Source organism: Sus scrofa, chromosome 1, assembly GCF_054392235.1.
Source record: "Sus scrofa isolate SSC_HxYL_T2T_F1_AM1 chromosome 1, Sscrofa_HxYL_maternal_Yorkshire_Landrace_v2.0, whole genome shotgun sequence".
Taxonomy (NCBI): Eukaryota; Metazoa; Chordata; class Mammalia; order Artiodactyla; family Suidae; genus Sus; species Sus scrofa.
Window position 1 is genome coordinate 248,414,387 of NC_139383.1, and position 24,716 is coordinate 248,439,102.

Here is a 24,716-nt window from a genome sequence, read left to right on the forward strand (position 1 = left end):
CCCTCCTCCCACATCTAGCACTGAGCCTGGCTCAGAGAAGCTCAGAGAAGCTTCAGAGTGTGACCTTTGGATTTTGGATTTTGACTTTTTTATGGCAAATAAAACATCTTGGCAAAACTCACATCTGTCATTGGGAAAAAAAAAAAATCTCACACAATGCACAACGTGTGTTCCTTGTAACATTCTCCAAATAAGTGTTATGAGGTTTATATCCATTGTACAGATGAAGAAACTAAGGCACCTAGAAGTGAAGAGACTGCTCACATCAGGAACCTCACCATCAAATACTGGAGCAGAGACTCCCAGCCATGGCTCTTAGGAACTTTATCCCTCTGCCTTTTTCACAGCCCTGGTGTAACCACATCCCCTCGATGGGTCACCTCTGTCCCCAGCACCCAGCATGGAGCCTGGCTCCCATGGAAATTGGAGGAACAAATGGGCCTGAGGCTTAAGCCCCACCTGGCAGCCCTCAGGCCTCTGGTCTGCCCCCCGGCCTTTATGAAGGTTTTTGAGGGCAGGGGTGCTGCAGAAGGCAGAACGTGCCTGAATGCGTTCAGGGTGGCATTTCCACCTTCCTTAGCGGATGCCTTGCCCAAGACCTCCATTCCGCTTTTACGTGGGGGCTGCACAGGCCCTGGTTACTGCAGATACTGGTGCTCCATACCCAAGGAGAGCAGGCATGGGGCCTCTATTCCAGGAGAACCAGGGACAAGGGCTGCAAGCATCCGGGACAGAAGCCTAGCTCTGCCTCACCGGTTCCTCTAGGTTTGGAGCCCAATTTTCAGTTCCCAAATGCTGCTGCTTCTCTTCGAAGTCGGTGCCTCCAAGCCCTGAGCATTGGCAAGAAAGGAGCTGGGCCAGTTCTCCAGCGCAGCGTCTCTCCCTCTCCCTCAGGAATCACCTTCGTCACCATTCATTGCAGAAATGAATGGAGGCCGCTCAGCCGGCTTTATTAAATATGAATGAGTCGCAGCCCTCGGCCCCGACGCGGTCACTCACCCACTCCATCTCTGGCAATTACTGCGTCGCACACACTGTGCCAAGGGGCGCAGCGGTCCCTGCCTGCCCTTGCAAACTGACACCACCCAGCAGGGGCAGGGCTCAGGCTGCAGCTGCCCTGCCCCCTGATGGAAAGCCACCCCAGGGCTCCCATGCAGCCACAAACGCTCAGCTCAGAAGGCATAGGGACAAGGCCCCTCCCATGGAAGGATCATGGCTTCTCAGGCTCTGAGCTCTGGCCGGACATGGCCTGTGGTTTTGGAGCCCAAAGACGGGGTCTCCTGGCCTAAGGGACTTCTGAGCTCTATTGCATGTTAGTGGTGTGTGTGGAACACCCAGACCTCTAGGATTCTAGGCAACTTAAAGATCCAGCCTGGATCAAAGTTAAGAGCGTGTGTGCACACACACACCACTACTGAGCATATATTCGTGTGTCCTAACCTTCACAAGAATCCCCTAGATGAGAAGCTTCGTGTTAGCAGAATCCTTGTTTGTTCAGTCCTCCACTGTGTTCCCCAAATCTGGGGACAGCATAGATGTTCAGCCACTTTTTGTTGAATGGATGAATGAGGTGGATGTTACTGACCATTTTGGAGCTAATGAAATTGAAGTTACAGGGCTCGGCCAAGGTTGCCCAGCCAGTGAATCAGAACCAGAAGTCAAATCCATGTGAGGCTCGACCATCACTGTCCCCTGCCAAGGCAGCTAGCAGCTTGCTTGGAACCTCTTGAGGACGGGGACTCTGCCTCTTCCTCCCCCATCCCTCCAGGCCACAGTCCAAAGCCACAGCACAGCATCTAGCTGCACAGATTTGTTGTGATCCCGATTTTATCAGGAGAGCCCACACAACTTCCCACAACCCCACGGGCTTTGTCAAAGCTGTCAAAGACCATCTATGAAGTTGTGAAAAGAAATGAGATCAAATTCTTTTTCTGAACTTAAAAAATTACTTTTATTTTAGGAACCAATAAAATTATGGCAAATATTTACAAATAATTATCTCACATAAAGGTTACATAAAATCAATTCTTCACAAGTAACAGTCACTCATGAAAAGACACACAGATATTGAAACTACGCCAATCTTATTGCAAGTTTTTCCAACTAATCTAAAATAAATGTGTTGCAGTCAACCATTTAACTTAGGATAAAATCACAAATTCCAGGTTTGACAAGAAAAAAAAAGTTAAAAAATTAAACCAAAATCCCGCCCCTGTTTTCTCCCAAGTCCCACCCCCAGCCCCTGCCCTTCTCCCAACAAAAGAAAAATATGTCCAACATCTTTGGCAAATTGGCACTGCTGTAATTACATTCAAATATTATTACACACAAAAGCAACACACGTCACTAAGAAAAAAAAAACCACCAATATTTCAAGTCAGTTATTTTCTACTAGAAAAAAAGAATACAAAACATACACATTTTTAAGAAGCATTTTTTTTTTTCAATCTGTTGGAGACAGATCATCTCCCACTTTCAAAGGCAATTCAATTGTGGTGTTTTTTTTGGGGGGGGGTTTTTTTTTTTGTACTTTTTTTGTACTTTTTCTTTTTTTTAACAAGTAAGCGTCTATGCAGGCATCACAAACTTTGGCGGATACAGTAGATATGTATTTCTTTGATGCTGGAAGGTCAGTCCCTAAGACAACGTCAACTGTCTCAAAGAATGAAAAGCAAAATCCATATGTCTTCCTGGCAAAGAGTTCCATTTGCAATGTAATCTGCATTTCTACAAATACTCAATGTCCAAAGGCCACTAGAGGGTGAAAGACCAGGGCAGCATCTTCCAGCGAGTCAGGGCAAAACCCGAGTCAGATTTCCACCCTTGGCCCAAACTTGGAGGCCCAGCAGTTGGGGCCGAGAAGGGGGGCCTCACTGCTTGCTCCTCCATGCTGTGCTGGCGGCTGGGGGCCAGGGCCTGGGCCTGCCTCTTCCCGAACCCCAGGATGGGCTGCTGCCAGGTCTGCTCACCTCCTCTGACCAAAGGCGAGAAGAGCAGGCAAGAATTGGCATGAGGAGACTCAGTGCTTTCTCTGAGTTTCAAGTATGTCTGAGGTGTCGGGGTGCGCATGCATGCACGCGCTCGTGTGTGTGTGTGTGTGTGTGTGTGTGTGTGTGTGTGTGTACCCTCACGTGGGCACGTGTGGAGGGGAAGGCCAGATTTGGAGGCTCTGAGCTTTGGAGGGTGTTTAGAATAGACTCAGGACTTATTTATTTTCTTTTTAGCTTTATAGCAATTAATTGGCTATTGATTGGTGGGAATGTTCAACTCTCCATTTCCTCAAATACAATAAAATGGTTTCATTAAAATGTATTCATGCTTGAAAATAAGGGAGCCATTAAATGGTTTCCTTTCTGTTCCACTCCAAGGGAAATGCACCGTTTGTAAATCAAAAATCCATCATCCAAAATCACTCGTTCCTAATGGTGCTTTTGGAGAAGATGGGGGATGTGGTTATGAGTGTGCCGATTAGGGGGATAAGGGTGGCCCTTCGGCCACAGGAGTGTGTGAGCCCAGGTTAGGGTGGGTGAGGCTGCAGCCCAGCCTCCTCCAGCCGGGCCTTGGAGTCAGGGAGTAGGGCACGTAACTGCCCAGGTGTCCCTTCCCCAGCTCTTCCACACACTTCCCTCCCTGCCATGCTCAGAGCTGGCCAAAACTATAGGGCAGGATTCCTGCCCTCTCCCTCCTGCCCAGAGGTTAAATATACCACCTGAAGCCATCAAGATCCCTTCAATAAATAGATAAACTGCTGCATTTTCCCCTTGTGTGCCTCAGGGGTCTGAGATGCGGGGAGCAGAAGAGATTTAGAGAATGGTAGTTATATGTTAACCCTTAACTTGGAGATGAGCCAAACAGGACCCCTGGGAACATATGGATTCAAACTCTAGAATGGCAGGAACATGACCCCAATATCCCCTTTGATCCAGGAATGGAACCCTGGTGTTGAGAAATTACAGCAAATGAAAGAGAGCCTGGCGCCAGCCTGCTCCCGGCGAGCAGCCCATGTCAGAGAAGCAGCAGCCCCCTCGTCAGGAGAGCAGGCAGGCAGGGGACTCGCTCCCAGTCCTCTGCAGCGGCCCCCTGGGACCAGGCCACCACTCTGGAGACGCAGCCGTGCTGACAGTGGGAAGTATGGATCAACACTGTGGCTCCACCATGAATATGCAGGAGGGAATCCTGAGGTACAGGGGCAACGGGGGACAAGGGGCTGTAGGGGCTGCTGGGAGGGGGCGCAGAATGCAGGCTGGGAGTCGTGGCCTGACTGTCCAACTTGTAGGAATGTATTTTGTTAGCTTTTAAGAAATACGCTTGCCTTGGCGCTCTCTGAGGCCAAAAGAACCAAAGGAATGAGCTCTCCAGGAGCACTGGTGTGCGTGCCTGGAAACCATCAAAGGTGGCTCCTGTATCGGTGATGAAGCTAAGCTACCTCTTATCAGGGCCCCTGGGGAGCTGCTCTAGCCCCAGGGCTGTGGATCCAGCCACTCTAGCCTGGCCTACAAGGGGCCTGGATTTTTCTCTACTCTCAGAGCAGTTGTGTCTCAGACATAACCTGTTTCCAAGTATTTATCAGGAGTGCTTGGTTTAATTTTAATATTTGCTCTCCATGGCTTGGAGCTCAGGTCTAACTGAAATGTCATCCAAAAGAGGGTGGCTGGAGCCAGAGGCTGTCAAAGGCAGAGCGGGAGCTTTGGGATATGACTTCTCATAAAGCGATGTCACCCCTCAGTGCCTCGTGGCCACATCTGGGGCTGTTCCCTGGACATGTGAAAGACCCTGGCAGCACTCAGCTCCCCTCAAAGCCAATAGTCCCCCATCCCTCCCACCTCTGATGCTCCACCCCTCCCACCTTCAAAGCCCAAAGAGCCCAGGATGAGGGAGGGAACAGGTAAGAACTGGGGATGCCTGTTCCTGACACTGACTTGCTGGACCACAGGAATCTCATGTCTTATCTCTCCGGGCTCCCATGTCCCCCAGATCTGCAATGAAGGACGAGGATGTGAACAAGAAAGACGGGGGGGCCATAAGCTGGTGTCCAGTGGGTCCAGTTTCACCCACAGACTTTTCTGGTTTTGTTTGAGGGTGACAGAGCATTTTAAAAGTTGTCCTACTTGAGGTGCCTAGTTAGCACAGTAGGTAGTGCATCAGTCTCATAAAAGTTGTCCAGCTTGAATGCCATTGGGTAGGGCAAGCCCCCACCACCCATGCTGCTTGAGCCCTGCAGCATGGCAAGGTCACCCCACCTGGCTGGTCTGGGAAGCAGCAGGTCGAGGGCCCTTGAAGTGGTGATCTGTGCTTCCCAGGGCTCTGGGCAGCCCCGATGGCCTGAATCTGGGGATTCCTGCATATTGTCACAGCCAGATCTGAAGTCTGTTCCACAGCAGGAAGGACAAAGAAAAGAGGAGGGTGGGGACATCTCCTGATACTGGAGCCCTGGCCCCTGGGAGTCAGAGCTGGGTCCACATCCAGGGCCTGTCAGGGCTTGCCGTGTGGCCTTGGACAAGCTCCAGTTCCCTCTGAGTCTCAGGCGCAGCAAGGAAGGAGTGTGGATGAAACCTCACTAGACTTGGCATGAATCTGGCAAAAACTTTGCATTTTCAGTGCTCTTGGGAATAAAGTTGGACCAGCAAAGCCACCAACTCCTCGGCCCCTCTATCCGGCCTCAGCCTCTGAGTCCCTGGTTTGTTTCATTTCGTTTTGTTTGTTTGTTTCATTGTAGGTCTGGGGGTTTTTAGGGGATTAAAGGATTTTTCTGAGCCATACATTCCCATGACAGGAGCATGAATGTGGAGAGAGAATGAGGCCTAGAGATCTGAGAATTCTCTTTACCTCTATCTTGCCATGTGAACCTCAAGTCTCAGTTTTCCCATCTGTTAAATGGGCATTGTGCTATTTGCCCCATGGGATGGTCAAGAATTGCAAAGCACCATACAAACATCATTATGAAAGGGTTAACCCTAAGGCGCCTTGGGAAAGGGATGGTGGGTTTGATATGTCATCAAATTGTTCTAGGTTGCAGAGAGGCTAATGGTATGAAAAATTTCTGCAAAATCGACAATGTCCTTTTCAAAAGTCAGAGCTGGAACACGGGGCTGAAGACCCACAGAGGAACACCCCAGGCCTCCCGCTGCGATGCTGGTGAAAGTCCTGGCCTAGGTTTTCCATTCAGAATTCTCTGGCATCTACTCAACGGCTTGTGCCCTTTGGAACCTTCCTCTCCAAGCTCCCAGGCAGCTCAGTTGGTCAGCGTGGGAACTCAGTTGGCGAGAGCAGGTACGTGTGTGGGAACATGCATGTCATCCGTGTGCACTTGTGCATCTGCCTGGCGGCCCAGGGGTCGAGTGCTTGTCTAATCATTACAGATGCAGCCTGAGGACCCGCAGAGCCTCAGAGGAGAGAGGAAAGGCATAGAGGGAGCTCATGACAGGTCAAGAGGAGGAACAGGATGGGGAGAGGGGTGTGCCTGGGGCCGGTGGGCTTTGCTGAGCAAGGATTGGATGTGCCTTAGACAGCCAGCTGGGGGGCTCTGACCTCCTCCCTGCAGCCTGAGACCATAGGAGCGACCAGGATCCAGAGGGTGACAGAGGCCAAGAGGCCCCTGCTGCTGACCCCAGCCGCCACCACTTTCTCTGGAAGGGAGGGAAGGAGGGAGAAGCCACGTAACATACCTTCTCCTAACTCGCTGGGCAGGTGGAGGCAGGAGTCGGTTCACCTGGGCTCCTGCAGGCGGGCTCTGGCCCCGGTCACCTCCCTTCCTTGCACAGCAGATTCCAGTGGGCGGCCGTGCCTGCCCTGAGCTCACCGGCTCCACCGCTGCCCTGTGTGACTGGGCTTCCTTGGCCGTTCTGACAGCCCCGGGACACCTTGTCTGCCACCCTCGCCATCAGCTTCCCACCCCGGGGGTGGGAGGATCGCTTTGTGGTCAGGGGCTTGAGTCCCAGCCTCTCCTCTCTGCAGGCCACTGCCTGGGGACTCCACCTTGCTGAGCCTCAGCTTCCTCTTCCATCCCAGCACCTTGTAAGGTGTAGAGGGGGGCAGCACTTAGTGGCGGCCAGAGGAGGGCCCCTCTGCCTCCTTGCTTGGACCTGGGCTCCCCCAAGCTGGGCCTCAGTTTCCCCTGAGGGGAGCTGATCTAGGTCTTCCTCAAGACTGTCTCTCACCCCATAAGGTGTTCTTGTTTTTCTCTTGGTCCAAATATTAGCAGGACTCGGGTGCCCACCCCCAGGCCTGCTCAGCAGTGGAAGACCTGCCCCAGGTGCCCCTGTCATAGCCCCAGCATCTGGGGAGAAAGTAAGGGAAGGGGAGAACTACTAGGGGGCCCTGCAGGGGACCCTGCTGTACTAAGGCAGCTGAGGCTCAGAGAGGTGAAGGGTCTTGCCTTAGATCCCACAGCAAGGCAGAGGGGCAGCCAGGACAAGACCTCTCAGGCCCGAGAACCTCAAGTGTGAGCTCTCTCTGTCTCAGCTCTTTGCCAACATGGTGACATGCAGACACGGGGCACACTGTCACAGGCCATGGCAAAGCCTACTGTCATGGCTGTACATCAGCCCAGATTTGGCAGGGTCCTCTACCTGGCTGTTGTGAGTCGCCAAGAGACACCGTGCAAGGAATTGAGGCCCCCGGCAAAGAGATGGTGGCCCCAGGCTCCCCCGTTTCTGAACCATTCCCAGGTCACATACCGGTTCCTCACTGCCTGTCCTGCTCCTCTCCCAGGAAGCTTTCCTCTGTCTCCCAAATCCTCGCAGGTGGCTGTTTCTGACCCCTCAGCCTTACAGGGAGTTCTCCCAGCAACCCCTCCAGGCTGCTGAGGTCCTTGGCCGCAGCCCTGACCATCCCAGCCCCTTGATCAACAGGGAGGTACCCACTATGCAAAGCGGGCGTCCGCCCCACCCGGGCACCTCGGTTCCCAGCTGCGTACTAGGCGCCACAAGGGCGAGGAGGGGCTGGTCAGGATGCTCTGGCTGGCTGCTCTAGATATGTGCGGTCCTTGGTCCAGGCACAGTCCTTTTTGTTAATCACTGTCTACGTGGCAGGGACAGGCTGGCCCAGAATCCTCTCCCTGGCATCCTGGAGGGTAGGAGAAATGTCCATGGTGGGTGTCCAGTGTGATTTTGAGCCTAAGCATGCCTCCGAAAACGCATGCCAGTTCAGTTCAGTGGTTCCAGGGGCTGGGGGGGTCAGGAGAGCCTCAGGCCCCGCCTTGGACCACCATCTCCTGGGTCCTGACCAGCCCTCTTGTTCCAAGTCCATCATGCAATCAGCACTTGGGAAGACATCTTACTTTAGAACAGTAGCTGAGGAATCGCCCAGACAGTTCTCTTTGAGTCCTTCGATATGGAAAAGAGCTGCTCGCACTGCATTGGGCCCAGGGAAATGAGGCAGGAAGCCAGGGCGTCTCCCCAAGGTGTGTTTCTCTTGGGGAGGGGTCTTGGGGGGGGTGCTTAGAGCAAAATCAGCCCAGTGAGACTCTTAGTCCGGATATTAAAGAAGTAGCAATGAGCAGGAAGCTGGGGCCCCCGGGTGGGCATCCTTGGTCTCAAGGAGAGCTCCACATCCACCTTCAGAGGTACCCAGGGCAGAGGGGGTGCTCTGTGAACAGGTCTGTGATGTCCTATGATGCACTGGGAGTGCTGGATGCATCATGGGGGCGGGGGGCAGTCGGCTCAGTTGGACCCTTGGGTCCACAAAAAAGCAGGAAGGTATTTACAGGGGTGCTACCGAAGCAACAAAAGCAAACTCTCCTTCCCAGGCCTGGGGCAGGAAGACGGGCAAATGGTCAGACAGCTGGGGGACTGGCAGCCGGGGCTGGGGCTGCAGTTGCCTGCAGAACAATCTGTTGGTTTGCAGAGACCCAGGTGCCATGGGGCGAAGCTCATCGATTGACTCTTAGAAATGGACAGGTATCTAGAAGTCCAAGAGCCCTACTACCATAGAGCCCTGGAGTCCCTGGCGGAAAAAGGAGGAGGGAGTTTCAGGTGAGTAGGGGGCTGCTGCGGGGGGAGGGGGGATGTCTCATGGGGCCCCTCTGGCTGTCATCGGAGGGGACTGGGAGGCTATGGCCTTCAGTGATATGTGTCATAAGTGCTTGGCGCCTGCCTGGCTCCAGGGGTCAGTGACGGTCGTAGGCAGTGGCGGCTGCAGGGGGGGCGGCTCCTCGGGCAGCGGCGCTGTAATAGTACGGGGAGCCTGGAAGAGACAGAAGAGGCCACGGAGGTTGGAGGGAGACCTTATGCCCCCAACTCCATACTTGGGGTCCCCTTTCCACCAGGGTCCCCCACCTTTGTCCCTTCCTCCCCCTCCCCTAGTCCAGACCACTGTCATCACTCACCAAGATCTCAGTCCCTGATCAGAGCCACTGCCTGCTCTGGGGTTTCAGGGCCTCCTCACCACCTAGAGCTGGGTGGCCAGCCTGGGGCCACATCCTGCCTGCTGCCTGTCTTGGTAATTATTGATTTACTAGAGCCTGGCCTTGCCCATTCATTTCTGTGTTGTCTGTGGCTGCCTTCATGCTACTCCAGCAGAGCTGAGGCTGCAGCAGAGACCATGTGGCCTGCAAAGCCTAAGATATTTATAAGCAGGCCCTTTACAGAAAAAGTTTGCCCATTTCTGACCAAGAGGATGCAAAGTCCCCATTTCTTTGCCTGGTCTTGGGAAGCTTTGTGGCCTAGCTCTGCTGACCTCTGATGTCCCTCCACAGCTACCACCCTCCCGCTCACACTCCGGCATTCTGCTCCCGGGAAATGGAACCCTGCAGCCATCTCAAATATGCCACAGCGCTAGTGGCAACTCCTGTTGGCTGAGCACTTCCTGCCCCAGCCCGCTACGTCCTTTGCATGTGTGGGCTCATTTAAACCTACGGGGTGGAGTTCCCATCGTGGCTCAGTGGAAACAAACCCGACTAGGATTCATGAGGATGCAGGTTCGATCCCTGGCCTCACTCAGTGGGTTAAGGATCCGGCATTGCCATGAGCTGTGATGTATGTCACAGACACGGCTCAGATCCCACGTTGCTGTGGCTACGGTGTAGGCCAACAGCTGCAGCTCCAGTTTGGCCCCTAGCCTGGGAACTTCCATATGCTGCAGATGCAGCCCTAACATTAAAAAAAGAAATTTTTTTTAAATAAACCTACGGGGCAGGTAGAGCCAGCCGATTTTATCACACTCGCAAGCCTGTGCCTTTTCCACACTCTGCTTCCTGTCCAGGACACCTTGGCTACACCTTAACGCCTTTCCTATCTGCTGAATAGTTCTGCCTCCTTCAAGTCTCAGAGCCCATATCTCCTCTTCTGAGATGCCCCCTGTCCTGAGCCCATATTCTGCTGCAGGCTGAATGGTGTGCTCTGATCACTTCTCTCCATGCTTCCTCCCCCCTGCACAGAGAGCCCCACAAAGGCAAGGGCTGAATTCTGCTCTGCTCAGGGCCCATCTTTAGTCCCCAGACTAGAGCCCTGCAAGTGGCACGTGTTCAGCCAGGTTTGTTGAGTAATTGAGCAACAGCACTGGGAGAACTCACAATAGCATAGACCCTGGCCAATCATTCATTTATTTTCCAAGCCTCCTGGGTGCAGCGCTGGGCAATGATGAACAAACACAGGCCAGTGTTCAGAGTCAGGAAGGGGATGTGAGAGCTCTGGGAAAAGAGCTCTAGGGATGCAAGATGATGCTGGCAGGGCCAGGCTTCCTGGAGGAAGTGGGTTGGGATGAACTTGGAAGACATGGAGATTTGGACACGTGAGTACGTGGCAGAAGGGCAGGGTACGGCCCTGCTCTGGACAGTTCGGGTGTGGGGCCTCTTGTACTGATGCTGGGTTCCTCCCTCTGTCTCTGGGCTGCACGCTTTGGATGAGGTCTCCGGGAGCTCTGCTCTGTACACAAACTCCTCCCCAAGGACAGAAGGGTCTGTGGGGCTCAGAGAGACTAGCACATTCTCTGAATCATATGACTTAGAGTCAGTAGGTCATCACCTCCTTTTACAGGTGAGGAGGGGGGACTGAGGCTCAGCAAACCACAGCCATGTGCCCAAAGCCACAGAGCCTGGAATTCCAGTCGTTGGCCCCTGGCTCAGGACTCCTCCTGCCATGACACAGTTCAGGGCCTGTACAGCCGTGTTTATCCAACTGGACAGCAGCTGGAGTCCTGTGAGCTACTGTAGACCCCATACCTGCTGGGGCGGAAATAGTACGTTTCTTAATTCCTGGGTGGGGAGACTCATTCCGAAATCTCACCCAAATCCTAACAAATCCTGGCAATTCTCCCACATGCCGTAACCAGACACCAAGACCTGAAGATCGCTAGTCAGGCTCTACCACTCTTGGCTGAGTGATCTGGATAAGTGGCTTCATTCCCCTGAGTCTCAGTTTTCTCATCTGTGAAAAGGGGTTAGGGTCACAGTGGGCCTATATGAGGGCTCTGGAAATGGACAATTTTCAGAGCCCTTTATATCCTTTAACTCTAAATGTTCACCATTTTAACTCTAAATTCTATCAGGTAGGCACTCGTATTGCCTCCATTTAGTAGATGAGCAAACTGAGGCGCAGAGAAAATAGTTTGTTCAAGGGCACACTGCCAGTACGTAACCAAGAGGGCAGGATTAGCACCTGCCACCGCCCCGCCAAACCCAGCCCCAATTAGCGGATATAATTCTCCCTCCCAGGAAGGCAGTATGGCTCGGGCAGCAGTGATGGGGTAGGTCGGGGGGCAGGGAGCAGGCAGTGCCCTGCTGTGCTGTTCCAGAAGGCGTGGGTGCCTGTGCCATGCTGAAGTATTCCTAGAGATGGATTTTTCTCCTGCCTCCTGTCACCTCCCTGATTGGAGCCCTAAATCAGTCCCCTGTCAGTCTCCTCTGCTTTCTCTTCTGTGAGATGATGGGGACAGTCACCCACAGAGCATCTGCAGCGCCAGCCCTGTGTCCTGTCTTCAGATGGGCCCAGGTGAGAGGGACGTGTGTGTGTGTGTGTGTGTGTGTGTGTGTGTGTGTGTGTGTGTGTTTGGTGAGGCCCAGCCCCACAGGTCTGGGCATGGCACAGGAGCAGCAAAACCACAAGGGCTGTCCCCACAAATGAGGGACAGGACATCCTTCCTCAGGCCTCTGAGCTTCCCAGGGGGCAGCTCTCACCCTGGGCTCCTACATTCCCCTCTCAGAGCCTGATCTCTTGGCCAGGCTGTCCAGCAGCGTCAGTGTGAGGGCCCCACAGCAAAATCAAAAACACTTGCATTTACTGTGGGAAATGAAAACATTGGCTCACAAAGCACTCTGTCTTCCTGGTGCCCATTAGACCTCCATGGCGAATAAACTTGTCCTTTCTTCTGTCATTTTTCCTCTCTCGTTCACATTATCATCAATTTACTTCTTGACATAGTCATCTCGGGCTCCCCCTCGCTCTCTAATCCGTTTACGGAAGCCACAGGCACTCCTGTTCCAATCCTAATTGACCGAGTCTGGCCTTTCTTCCTGCTGCCAGCCCATGGCCCTGCCTCCCTGGGGCCCTGGCGGGATGCTGGATCCGGGGCTCAGGCGGGGCCATGCCTGGGCACCTCATGGGCAGCTCCTGGGGAGGAAGCCCAGCAGGGAGGGAGGGTCTCCTGAAAAGTTGGCCTGCAGCTCCATTAGGCAGTATTGCCCATCCTCACTTTAGTCGTGTGTCTGTGAAGGAGGCTTCAATCAGGCCAGATGAGGTATAGGCAGGGTGCGGGGATGTGTCTGACATGTTTCCCCAGTTGCCACTGAACTAGCAGAGCACAGAGACACCTCAAGGCGGGTTTCCCCACTGGCACCCTCCCCGAGTAGCAGAAAGAGTCTACTTCCCCAGCGCAGTGGGATTCTTTCAGCTAAACTCCTGAGGACACTGGGGGAAGGACAGGCTGGTAGGTGGGAACCGGCCTGGGACTTATCTGTAAGACTATGGCAGAGCAAGCCCGGCCTCTCCCTCATCTGCAAGAAAGTGGGATCGCTGCTTTCAGGGCCTCAGGAGAGCATCATGTTCAGCTTCCACTTGAATGAAGCTGCCAGTGGCCATGAGCCTCATTTTATACCTGAGTCAAACGAGGGCCAGGTTGGTTGATAACCTGGCTATGATCCCCCAGGTTACAGACGTGGGCAGTGCAGGGACCATGTCTCATGTTTGTAACAGCCCAATTTTTTTTTTTTTTTTTTTTTGTCTTTTTAGGACTGTACCTGCGGCATACGGAGGTTCCCAGGCTAGGGGTCCAATTGGAGCTGTTGTTGCCAGCCGACGCCAGAGCCACAGCAATGCCAGATCCGAGCCATGTCTGCAAACTATACCACAGCTCACAGCAATGCTGGATCCTTAACTCACTGAGTGAGGCCAGGGATGGAACCCGAAACCTCATGGTTCCTAGTCGGATTCATTTCCACTGTGCCACGACAGGAACTCCCCAATGTTGTTGAAACTTCTCTTGTGTCTGCAGAGCCTTCTGTGGTCTGAGGCCCGCCTCTTTCAGTTAGAAGTCAGAACTCATTCTCCCAGCTGCCCTTGCTGCCAGGGCACAGGTGCCTTACCTGGGCTCTGCCAATTAGACTCTCTTGAGTTTGACCTTGATTGGGAAGGGAGCTGCTTGAGGAAGTGGGCTGACAGACTCCACCTGCTGGGGTTGGGTGGCAGAGGCACCCCTGGCTGAAGCAGCAGCACAGAGTGGGCTGCTTGAGGTGCCAACAGCGGGGGTGTTTATGCTAGAGCAGCCCTGGTGGGGTGGTTGGGTGTTGCTCCTGGCTATGTGTCCCGTGCCTGTCTCTGTGGTCCTTTTGGGGATTCTGGGAGCCCCCAATATTCCTTCATACATTCACTTTCTGCTTAAATCAGCTAGAGTGGAATCTGTTGTTTGCAACTGAAAGCCTGACAGATAAATACCGTAACCTGGCTTTCAAAAATAGGCCAGAGCTGTTCTCATCTCACACATAGTCTGAGTGTGTGGGACTCTCAAGGCTTGTTCCTATGGAGAGATGGGCCTTTTTGCCTGGGTGAATACTGTTCAGATAGAATTCAGGGAGAGTAAGACTATGGCATCACACACTGATTATGAATACAGTCTCTAGAGCCAGGATGACTTAAGTCCTCTTTCTGCTACCTGCACACTGTGTGACCTCGGGTAAGTTAATTAACCTTTCTGAGTCTCCTTCTCCTTCTCTGTAAAGATAATACTAGGTGCCCCCTAGGGCTGTTGTTGCAAGGCTAAAATGAGGTAAGCCGCATGAAGGGTTTTGCCCAGTACCTGCCCAGTTAGCAAATGCTCATTTAGATACGCAGCTCTGATTCTTTTTCCTCTTTGCCGCTCTGGCTTGGAAAAAGGCACTGAGCACATCCAAGCCCAGATATGCTTGCCTGAGGCTCCCCAGAACAGCATCCACAACTTTTCCACACCAGACCATAACGGGGGATGTGAGCTGGATCTCACTCCAGCTTGATCAGCAAAGTCCCCGGACATGGTCCAGACCCAGCCTCCCCTTACCATCCTCTGGGGCTCCCAGGTGCTCACACAATCAGGCGCAGACTTCTCAGTCTGGCATTCAAGGTCCCCCCGCTGTGGCCCTCCAGGCCACCCACCTCCTACCCAATCCCTTTGCTACACCTGCCTAAGCCTCTCCTTTCCCAGTTCTCTGATTCTTTAACTATCAGGCACCTAAGCCTCTCAGACATGTCATAAAAATTAGAAAAATGTGCCCACTCTAGGCAGCTGTACCCCTGTACCAGGGCTCAGGGCTTTGGGCCATGCATGGGCTGAATTTCAGCCGCCACGTGTCCCCTTGGGCAGTACACGGCCATATATGGAGGTCCTAGGTCAACATGGCCTCACTGGGGTCACAGCCCCGTTACAAGGAACCCTTCCTGCAGCCTGGCCCATCTCTGACATTAGTGAGAATTCCTCAGCTGACTGCTGGGGAGGGACCAGTGTTGCTGCCAGCAGGCTGATTGACTGGCTCTGCTTCCGGGGTGAATGACATCTGTGACCCCTGAGCCCCTACCTCATGCTCCAGAACCTTTAGCTCTAGCTGAAGTTCACAGCAACAGAACAAAAGGCTCTCCTTGGCCTTCTGAGGGCTGACTTAGCCCCGCTTGGTCCTTGGGGGCCCAAATATCTTTAATAACGTACACAGATCAGGCTGGCCCCAACCACAGACAATCAGCAGACTAAGGCCTGGGCTGCGGCTGGGCACCGTTTCAAAACAGCCTGACCTGGCAGGCCTTCAGCCACAGGGCAGCCAGTCTCCAACAGAGCCGGCTCTGGTGAGGTCCATGGCAGACATCACTCATCAATATCTGTGCCTCTGAGTCCTCATCAGGGCAGAAAGCCACTACCAATCAAGCTGCGTGGGCCTCCTGGCTACCTCTTATTTAGTGATTTCTCACCAAAATATTCATTTCTTAAGTGATTCTTAAGAAATGTGTTCCACTTGGGCAGGCGCTTTTCCTACCTTCCTCTCTCTCCCTAAGTGGCCTTTTCCCCACCGTCCTCCCTTAAGCACGAAAACATCTAGGGGAGGGTTGAGGGCACAAAAAGGGCTGGAATGGTGTTTATTGTCCTGAGGCCCCATCACAACTTCCATATTGCAGGAATTCCCATCGAGGCTCAGTGGAAATGAATCTGACGAGCATCTGTGAGGACGCAGGTTTGATCCCCGGCCTTGTTCAGTGCATTAAGGATCTGGCATTGCCGTGAGCTATGGTGTCGGGTGCAGATGCAACTCAAATCCGATGTTGCTGCGGCTGTGGTGTAGGCCAGCGGCTACAGCTCCAATTCGACCCCTAGCCTGGGAACCTCCGTATGCTACAGGGATGGCCCTAAAAAGCAAATAGATAAATAAACCAACTTCTATATTGCAAGTATCTGGGGTGAGCTACCTACCTTACCTCAGTGACCAGACCTGAGGATGTTGAGGGGCCCCAGCCCAGTGAAGTGGCCCAATGGGGCAGCAGATGGCCCGGGGACCCCACAGGACCTGCGCCAGTACTCACCGAGCAGCCCCGGGTTGGGGAACCTCCAGGAATCGTTGTACGAGGGATACTGAGGGTGGCTGTAGGGGCTCCCAGAAAACTCACTCCCTGCATGTGGTGGGTGGGGAGAAAAACAGGAACCAGAGGTCAAGTCAAGTTTGGAAAATGCCAGTGGCATTTGTCTCTTTCATCAGCTGCAGATACTTTGTGCATCCAGTAAAGGCAAGTCTGGTCTTCCCCCTTAGCAAGTAGGCAGCTCTCATTGGCATTGTCTGTATTTCCCCCTATAACCTTCTTATTCGTGGGCATGAATACCAGCCTCTCGCATGTGTACCATCAAATTCCCATGTACCAGGTATCCCCTGGGGTGACTGGCCCATTTTACAGGTGAGAAGACTGATGCCGAGGATCTCTCACAAAACAGCCTGGATCCACTCAACCCAAGTCCAGAGCACCAGGCTGCTTGGCTCTCAGTCCTGACGGAGGCCATGCCAGGACCTCAGTGGGGATTCATTGCCGCTTCCCATGTATTTCCTGAGTGGCTCCGGACTGGGAAGCCAAAGATGACCCCATCTCTAGGCTTGTCCTCTGTGCTGTGAATCCAGAGGTGGCTGCTCCCTGGGCCTCGATCCAATGGGCAAGATGAGACGTGAACTCAGGCCCTCAGCCAGCAGGACACAGATGACAATTTGCTGAGATGAAGGGACAAGCCAAAGGGCTCAGGGGGCACTGGGTTGGGGCCTTCTGGGCATGGGGGAAGGGGCAGGAACTGTAGGTTGCTCCAGGGTGGGGAGAGCACTGAGTGTGGGGGACCTAAGGGGACTTGAGGGTGGTTCACTCCTGCCCAGCTGCTTGTAGAGCCATGGTGCTTGTACCTGGCACCTCCCTGTGCTCTGCCAACTGCAAGAGAGCCTCTCTACCACCAGCCAGTCATAGGAGAGGAGTTCCAAATCCCTACCCTCACACCTTCCTGCCTTGGCCCCATCTGCCTCCTCTCTGTGGCTGGAGCTCCTGGGACTCCTGGGGCACCAGCTGTATAGATAGCTGGTCGCTGAGTGGCTTTTTAGGCCACTGTTTACAGAGCATGTGGGCCCCTCCCTAGCAGTGGCGACAGGAGTCACACAGCCCCATGAGACCCCCTCAGTGCACATGTACTTCCATGGATTCCTCTTGAAGATGCCAAAGGGCCAAAGGGCAGAAGCCTCTAGAAAGACAGCCAGCCAGAAGTCAGGACCTGGAGCACTGCTCTTCCAAAGGGAGGGCCCCCAGGGCTCTACCAGGTACAGCAAGAACAATAAAGGAGGCCTGAGGGGTCAGCCGCTCCCACCCCCGGGCTCAGCCAGCCTCCTCCCCACTTCCACGGGCAACCACAGGCAGAGTGCGTGCACGCATGCAAGCGCGTGCGCACACACACACGCGCGCACGCACACACACACAGACACATGTGCGCTCTTCCTCGGGCCTCTCTAGGGGCCACTCCCAGCCTGACAGGCTGAGCCTTCCAATTCTCTGTTTTTTATGCCTCAGTGGTCAGGGTGTCAGGTTCCGGCGTACAAGGGAGAGCATGGTGACAGTGCTGGGCCGCAGCAGCCCAGCCTCAGCATATCCATCAGCGCCGTGGCACCTCCTCCTCCTGGGGGGCTGGGTGGGGGAGCAGAGAGATCAAGCTGCCTGGAGAAGGGGGACAGCCAACCACCCCTCAGGGCTCTGGGCACCCATCAGAGGCGCTTCCTGACAGCACTCCCCCTGGCCCCGGGCATCAGGCTACACTGGCAAAGGCTGTCTCCGCATCTCCCTCTAGCAGCACCGTGCCTTTCTGCCAGGCCCAGCTCCAAGGCCACCTCTTCCAGGAAGCCTCCTTGATCTCCAGCCCCCAAAGTGCAAGTCTCAGGACTATTCAGCTGGAGTTAGTTAATTGGGATGGTTTTCTCCAACCCACACCCCCCACCCAATGTTGTCCCCAGATCAGCAAAGGGCCAGAAACAGCTCCAACTCCTCTAGAAGATGTACCTAAGTCAGTGTTGCCCACCACCCTCGACCCCATCCCCACCTGCCTGGCCTTCCAGAAGCCCACTCGTATCCTTCTTCCCATGGGAAGCCCCTCTCCTGCCCCTCCTGGGGTGCACTCCGTCTCCTGCTGGGCCCCACAGCAGTGGATTTGCCCTGACCCGAGCAGGGGTCTCCTGTGACATGGGCGTGTCTGTCTGCAGGTCAGTGTCTGATTCCCCTCTGCTCCCACGTGCCGCCCACCCCCAAGTAACACCGTGTCCACAGCAGACAGTCCACAAACCACCGGGAACTCGCCTGCCTCTACCCATAACACGACGCTCTTGTCCACACGGCGCTCTCCCTCAGCTCCTTCCAGGCTTCGCTTCAATGTCATCTCTGAACCACTGCCTTTCAAGTGCAAACTTCTTCCACTTTCCCTTCTTATACTTTTCTCCATAGAACTGGTCACAGTCTAACATATCTTAATAATTGTGCTTATCTTTCTTGTTCATTCTGCCACCTCCACCAGGATGTAAGCTCCATGGGGGCAGGCAGTTTGGTCTGTGGAGCTCATGTCTCTAGCCCAGCGTCTAGCAGGCCCTGAAAACTACCTGCTAAGTGATGAAAGAATGGGGATGCCTCAGTCAGCCAGGGACACAGACAATGGGTCCCACTACTTCCATCACTCGTGCCAATAGCCAGGGTGTAGTGAGTACCTACCCTGTGCCAAGAATTCAGCCCGTTTAACCCAGATCCCATCCATCACTCCATCCTGCTCCACAGTAGAAGAAATGACCCCCGGGGGACCCACCCTGCCTTTTTAGTGTCTGGCGTCATGTGGTGGGTACCGCACTGCCAGCAGGGGTCCCTGTCCAGTGAGGGTGTCCCTAAGAGGGTGTGCCCTCTGCCCTCTGGGTAAGAGGAGATGGACCGTGTCCGGGGCATGAGGTTGACCTCAGGGCTGGTCCAGCCCATGCTGGGGACTCTGGGATGGTGTCGTTATCTGAAGCACCACTCGGACAGCTGACTGGCGTGGGGAGTCCTCACCCATGAGATGTGGGGAAGCCGGGTCCTCAACTGCCGAGGAAGCTGCCTGTCTACAAACCTGGCCTCGCTCAACCACGAACATGGTGCGGAAGCAGCAGACTGCCCCGATTCAAGCCCCTCGGCTGCCACTGAGCCCCGGGTCCTCAGTTGATTTGGCACAGAAGAGGGGAGCACGGGCTCTGGAGCCAGACTGCCTGGGCCCAAATCCTGTGTCTGCTTCTTCCAAGCTCTGTGACAATCACCGGGTCACTCAACCTCTCTGTGCCTGCATCCTCCTCAGTAGAGTCAGGGCAATTAATTGACCTACTGCACATGGTCATTGTGAAGACTGTATGAATGATATACAGCATCTGGCATGCAGTGACTGCTCAGCAAATGTCAGCGACAGCGACGAGACACTGGCTACCAAGGCCTCCTTGACATCCAGAATCTCATTTAACCCAGCTGTCCTGTGAGGCTCACAAGATGGGTACAACTGTCTGTATTTTGAATGTGAGGAAATGTAGGCGCAGGAAGGTGAGGGGATCTGTCCAGGCAGGAGGTGACTCCAAGGACCCTCTTCCTATGCGACACTATGACACTGCCTTCCTACCCTGGGCCTCTGTCTTCCATTTGTAAAAGGGCAGATCAGACCAAATGACATCTAAAGGCCCTTCTTGGAGTTCCCATTGTGGCGCAGGGGAAACGAATCCGACTAGGAATCACATGGTTGCAGGTTCCACCCCTGGCCTCGCTCCATGGGTTGAGGACCCGGCATTGCCATGAGCTGTGGTGTAGGCTGCAGACGCAGCTCGGATCTGGCGTTGCTGTGGCTCTGGTGTAGGCTGGTGGCTACAGCTCTGATTAGACCCCTGGCCTGGGAACCTCCATATGTCGAGGGTCCGGCCCTAAAAAGGACAAAAGACAAAATAAATAAATAAAGAAAAAATAAAGGCCCTTCTTGTCTGGTGAGCCCCAATCTCACTTCTCAGGGGCCTCCGTACTCCCAGCAGGGAGGGAGCCCCTCCCGGAGGCTCTGTGGGCCCCACCTGATCTGACTTTCTTTAGGTCTGGGGGCTCCAATCTCCTGCTGTGTTTCCCCTGCTTGAATTCATCACGACACCTGAGGAGCAGTCACCTCCTTTCCTTCCAATCTCAGGACCACATCTTAGAAAAGTGAATCCGGTCCAGCCAAGGGAAGGTCCGGGGAAAACACTGGGGACTCTTCCTGGAGTGGAGGGGAGCATGCAAAAGCCAGGATGCATAGGGTTTGATATGCAGAGGAAGACAGGGCATCCAGGCACAAGCAGAGATCTGGGGTGGGATGGTCAGAGGGGGCCCCAGCAGAGACAAGCCATAGAGCCGGGGCGGGGGGAGGAGTGGAAACATTATGCTTTTCTCCCTTTAGTGCTGGAACCCCAGAAGCCTTCAGACTCAGGAGCACCAGGATCTGGAGGACAGGCTGGAGGAGGCAAGCCTGTGGTCAGGGAGACCAGCCAGGAGGCTGCAGCCAGCGTCCAAGAGAGAAGGAACGGGAGCCCAAGAGACAACACAGCCACAGGCACGAAATGATGCGCCTCAACAGTAGGAATACATAAGATGCTCAGGCGGAACACAAAACCCTCCACTTCCGGTTCACAACGGGGGCCGCCAGAGGGGTGGCCAGCTGGCCCAAGACAGAACTCGCACAACAGACACGTCTCTTATGACTGCCCAACACAAAGGACACCTGGGGATCCTTGCCTCTTCCACTAACGGATCCATGCATCTGGCATCCCTCAAAAATACCAACCCCTTAAACTGGAGGCTTTTTCTTCATGCAATAACAGAAAAGCTTCTGTGAGGCTCCCCTGGGGAGCTCATGGCTCGTGGCCCCTCCTCAGAGAAGGCTCCTGAGCTGTCTGGAGTGGCTCCCACAGGAGTCCCCAAAACTCTTTTCTTTTTTTCTTTTTTTGCTTTTTAGGGCTGCATCTGCAGCATAGGGAGGTTCCCAGGCTAGGGGTCAGATTGGAGCTGTAGCCACTGGCCATAGCCACAGCAACTCAAGATCCGAGCCCCATCTGTGACCTACACCACAGCTCGTGGCAATGCCAGATCCTTAACCCACTGAGCGAGGCCAGGAATTGAACCTGCGTCCTCATGGTTACTAGTTGGATTCGTTCCCACTGCGCCACAGTGGGAACTCCCCCAAAAGCTCTTTCATCAACAGCATGGGCATCATGATCTTCTCCACCTCCAGCCCCAGGAGTGAGCAGTCCAGAGGAGGAACCAAGATGGAACTTTCTGAGACAAGGCCTGGAACTGGCACTGCAAGTTGGGCTCCCACGTTTGTGGGGTGAGCAGCAAATGGGGACAGCAAGTGGGGAGGGGGCCTGCCCTCAGGGTGGGCGTGGGCTTCCTGTGGCAGGGCTGAGAGAGAGCTTGCCCCCATGCTCTGTGGTCAGCTTCCACACACTGGCTGTGTGGCCGTGGGTAAGTGATGGAACCTCTCTGGGCAGACGCTCCTCATCTTGAATATGGGCCTAATAAAAACACCTATATCAGAGCACCAGTGAGGCATGAAGGAGATCATATTATTGGAAGAACAAAACCACCCTCTCCGGTACCAAGGAGACTGGGGAAGTTGGGGAGAGAGGGATGAAGAAAAAGCCTCATCTAAAGACTGAACCAGGCCCTAAAAGGAATTGCATAGCTTTCACTGAGTTCTTGAGTCTGCAAAAGAAGGCCCAGTGCTGGCTTTAGGGATGGGCATAGCGAGGGCCATAGGGTGCTGGGAGGACAGAAGGACCTGATCTGTCGGAGGTTCTGTTGTCGAGAGGGAGAGAGGGGGAGACAAAATCAAATGCCCATGCCCCATGGCAAGGGTGAAGAACATTCAAGAAGTGGGCATCTCATTCCCACTTTAATTCATCCACAGTGGGACATAAAGCCCACTACACACTCACACGCCTGGACGACTGACTGCAATCATGTTTTCTCCCCACGTGGAAATCAAAGGAAGAGGCTGAGTGCCACGTGTGGGCAGCCAGCAGGGTTGAGATGAAAGACTATGGTCCAAGAACAGTATGGATCATGGAGCCCAAGAATACCAGTGAATACTGGAAGCATATGGAGGTTCCCAGGCTAGGGACTGAATTGGAGCTACGGCTGCCGGCCTACACCACAGCCACAGCAATGCAGAATCCTTAACCCACTGAGTGGGGCCAGGGATCAAACCCACGTCCTCACAGATACTGATCAGGTTCATTACCGCTGAGCCACAATGGGTTAAGGAACATGGCACTCCATCTCCCAATAACCCTTCCAAGATGTTAGAGCAGAGAACACTAGGGCTCCAGACCCAAAGGACTTGGCTTCTCACTGGACACCTGAGGGACCAGCAGTCCCTCCCCTCTTTCCCACCTAACCCCAAGCAACTCACTTCTCCCCAGAATTAATAGAAATTAAAATGGGCCCACTACCCTCCACACCACAAATTTCTCTTACACTGAACCTCTCCAATCTCTGCACCCATACACCTAGATCACTTGGACTGGATGACCTTGAGAAAGAATTTCCCTCAGCCTCCCCTCCCCCAGGGCCACACAGCCAGGTGGAGCCAGGGCTGGACCAGAACACCTGCCAACTTCCCAGCTCCCAGGGCTTCCACCATCCCAAGGAAGACTCTACCGGGCTGAGCCGGCAGGGAAGAGAAAGCCCTCCCCTCCCCCTCCCCCCTCTTGGTACGTCTGAAAATTTTCAAACACACAGCAAAATTGAAAGAATTTTATAGTGACGGGCTTGTGTACCCGCTACCTAATTCCGCCATCAATATTTGCTATACTTTTATCATCTCTCTCCCTCTAGCCTTTTATTCATCTTATCTTTCACGTATTTCAAAGTAAATTGGAAACATCAATACATTTTCCCCTAAGTACTCCAGCTTGCATCTCGTTAACTAAAATTCATTATTTGTTTAAAAGTTCTTTCTTTTGATGTAAAGGGTACACATAATGAAATGCACACATCTTAAACGTACCATTGCTGCGTTCTGACAAACGTACACACCTGTGGGACCGAAACCTCTATCAGGTGATAGAATATTATTATCACCCCAGGAAGGGAAAGTTCTCTTCTGCATGAGAACTTCTGACCCACTGAGAACCCAGTTATCTGGGGATCGGACGGAGTCCTTCCCCCGTGAACACGGAGCTCGAAGATTAGCCCTGACAGTCCAGAGCCCGATTGCTGGAGGAGGCCCCTGACCTGCAATCAAAAGGCCTTCCAAAGCCACTCGACAGAATCAGGGCTGAGGAATGGTTGTTCTCTCCTCCAAGACCCAGAAAGAAAGCAGAGGCTTAAGAAATTTAGGATAAATGGTGGATTTTTCCCCAAACAGCACCGTCTCTCAAACACAGACAAGCTGGCTGTAAAAGCCAATAAGGTAACTAACTAGAAAGGACGGATTAAAATTAAAAGTTTAAAGGGGGCCACAAGAAAATGTACTGAATGCAGCTGTCCTGGAGGCTCCAGGGTCAGGAAAACCATCAGAATCAGAGATGTTTTCAGTTTCCCCTTCGCTAAAAGCTCAGAGATGGCAAGAAAGTCAAAGTTTCCTAAAATTCTCAGAAGTGACAGGTAAACGGGCTCAGCATAGCTCTTAATTAACCCAAAACGACACCTGCCAGATGATGGGGATTTGCAGAGCGCGCTGGGGGCCGACCCCATCTGCAGATGGTGGGCTCCCACCTCTGCTCGAGACCTTGGCCGTCTGTAATTAACATACAGAAAGTCTTTCAAAGTGACTTCGCAGCCAAGTTCTATTTCTGGATTCAAACTGAGCTTTGAGAGAAAATCTTTGCAGAAGAAGAGGAAGGGATGATTTGAAAAGGACGGTGAGGTTTCTCTCGTTCCTCCCTGTGGTTCTGTGGAACTGCAGGACGAGCCATGGCTCAGGGGTCAGCGGGTAGCTGGGCTCATACAGCACTGTCTATGGCTGGAGTGATCCTGACACTGGCATCCAACACAGGCACAGTCAGCTTTTCAAATATATATATAGGGTGTTCCTGTCGTGACACAGCAGAAACGAATCCAACTAGGAACCATGTGGTTGCGGGTTCGATCCCTGGCCTTGCTCAGTGGGTTAAGGATCTGGCGCTGCCATGAGCTATGGTGTAGGTCACAGGCATGGCTCAGATCCCAAGTTGCTGTGGCTGTGGCATAGGCTGGCAGCTACAGCTCCAATTAGACCCCTAGTCTGGGAACCTCCATATGCCACGGTGTGGCCCTAAAAAGACAAAAGGAAAAAAAAAGGGAAGGCACAAATATATATATAAAATCACATTATATAATATAGCACATACATTATTATAACATGTATGCACGTAATATATGTTGTACATAGAGTATACATAATGCATACATCGCCATATATGGGTATATATGGATGTGTGTCTCCATCTACACGCATGCGCACGCACACAGGACTCTGGAGCTGTCAAGCCTTTCTGAGGGACCTGATCAAGTCCCTTCTTCTCACCAAGACTCAGTTTTCTCATCCGTAAGGTGGAGTGTACAGGAGAGATTTTTAAAACGGACCTCAAAGAGCTGCCATCGCTCCGATTCTCCCCTTTCCCACCTTCACTGTCCCCATCCCCCAATCTGACCCCTCGAAGGCCAAGGTTTCTCAGCTGTCTTCTCTCCAGAGGAAGATCTTCCCAGGCTTCCGACAGAGAAAGGAAAATCCAGGCAAACTGAGTAAAGGTCGGCCCTGTC

At 53.4% G+C, this 24,716-nt stretch overlaps 1 protein-coding gene across 7 annotated transcripts in view; it reads right to left on the minus strand.

The window, feature by feature from the left end:
- Positions 1-1,926: 1,926 nt before the first annotated feature.
- PAX5 (paired box 5) overlaps positions 1,927-24,716 on the minus strand; it is a 212,210-nt gene continuing 189,420 nt past the window's right edge. For 6 of the 7 annotated variants that reach the window (XM_003122019.7, XM_084990016.1, XM_084990031.1 and 3 more), the window contains 2 exons: positions 15,969-16,055; positions 1,927-9,183 (listed from right to left, as the gene is read on the minus strand). In XM_003122019.7, coding sequence (XP_003122067.3) covers positions 9,107-9,183; positions 15,969-16,055 — 164 coding nt within the window. In that variant the 3' untranslated portion in view covers positions 1,927-9,106. Of the gene's footprint in view, positions 9,224-15,968; positions 16,056-24,716 lie in introns of all 7 variants that reach the window. The other variant, XM_084990046.1, reaches the window with a different exon arrangement.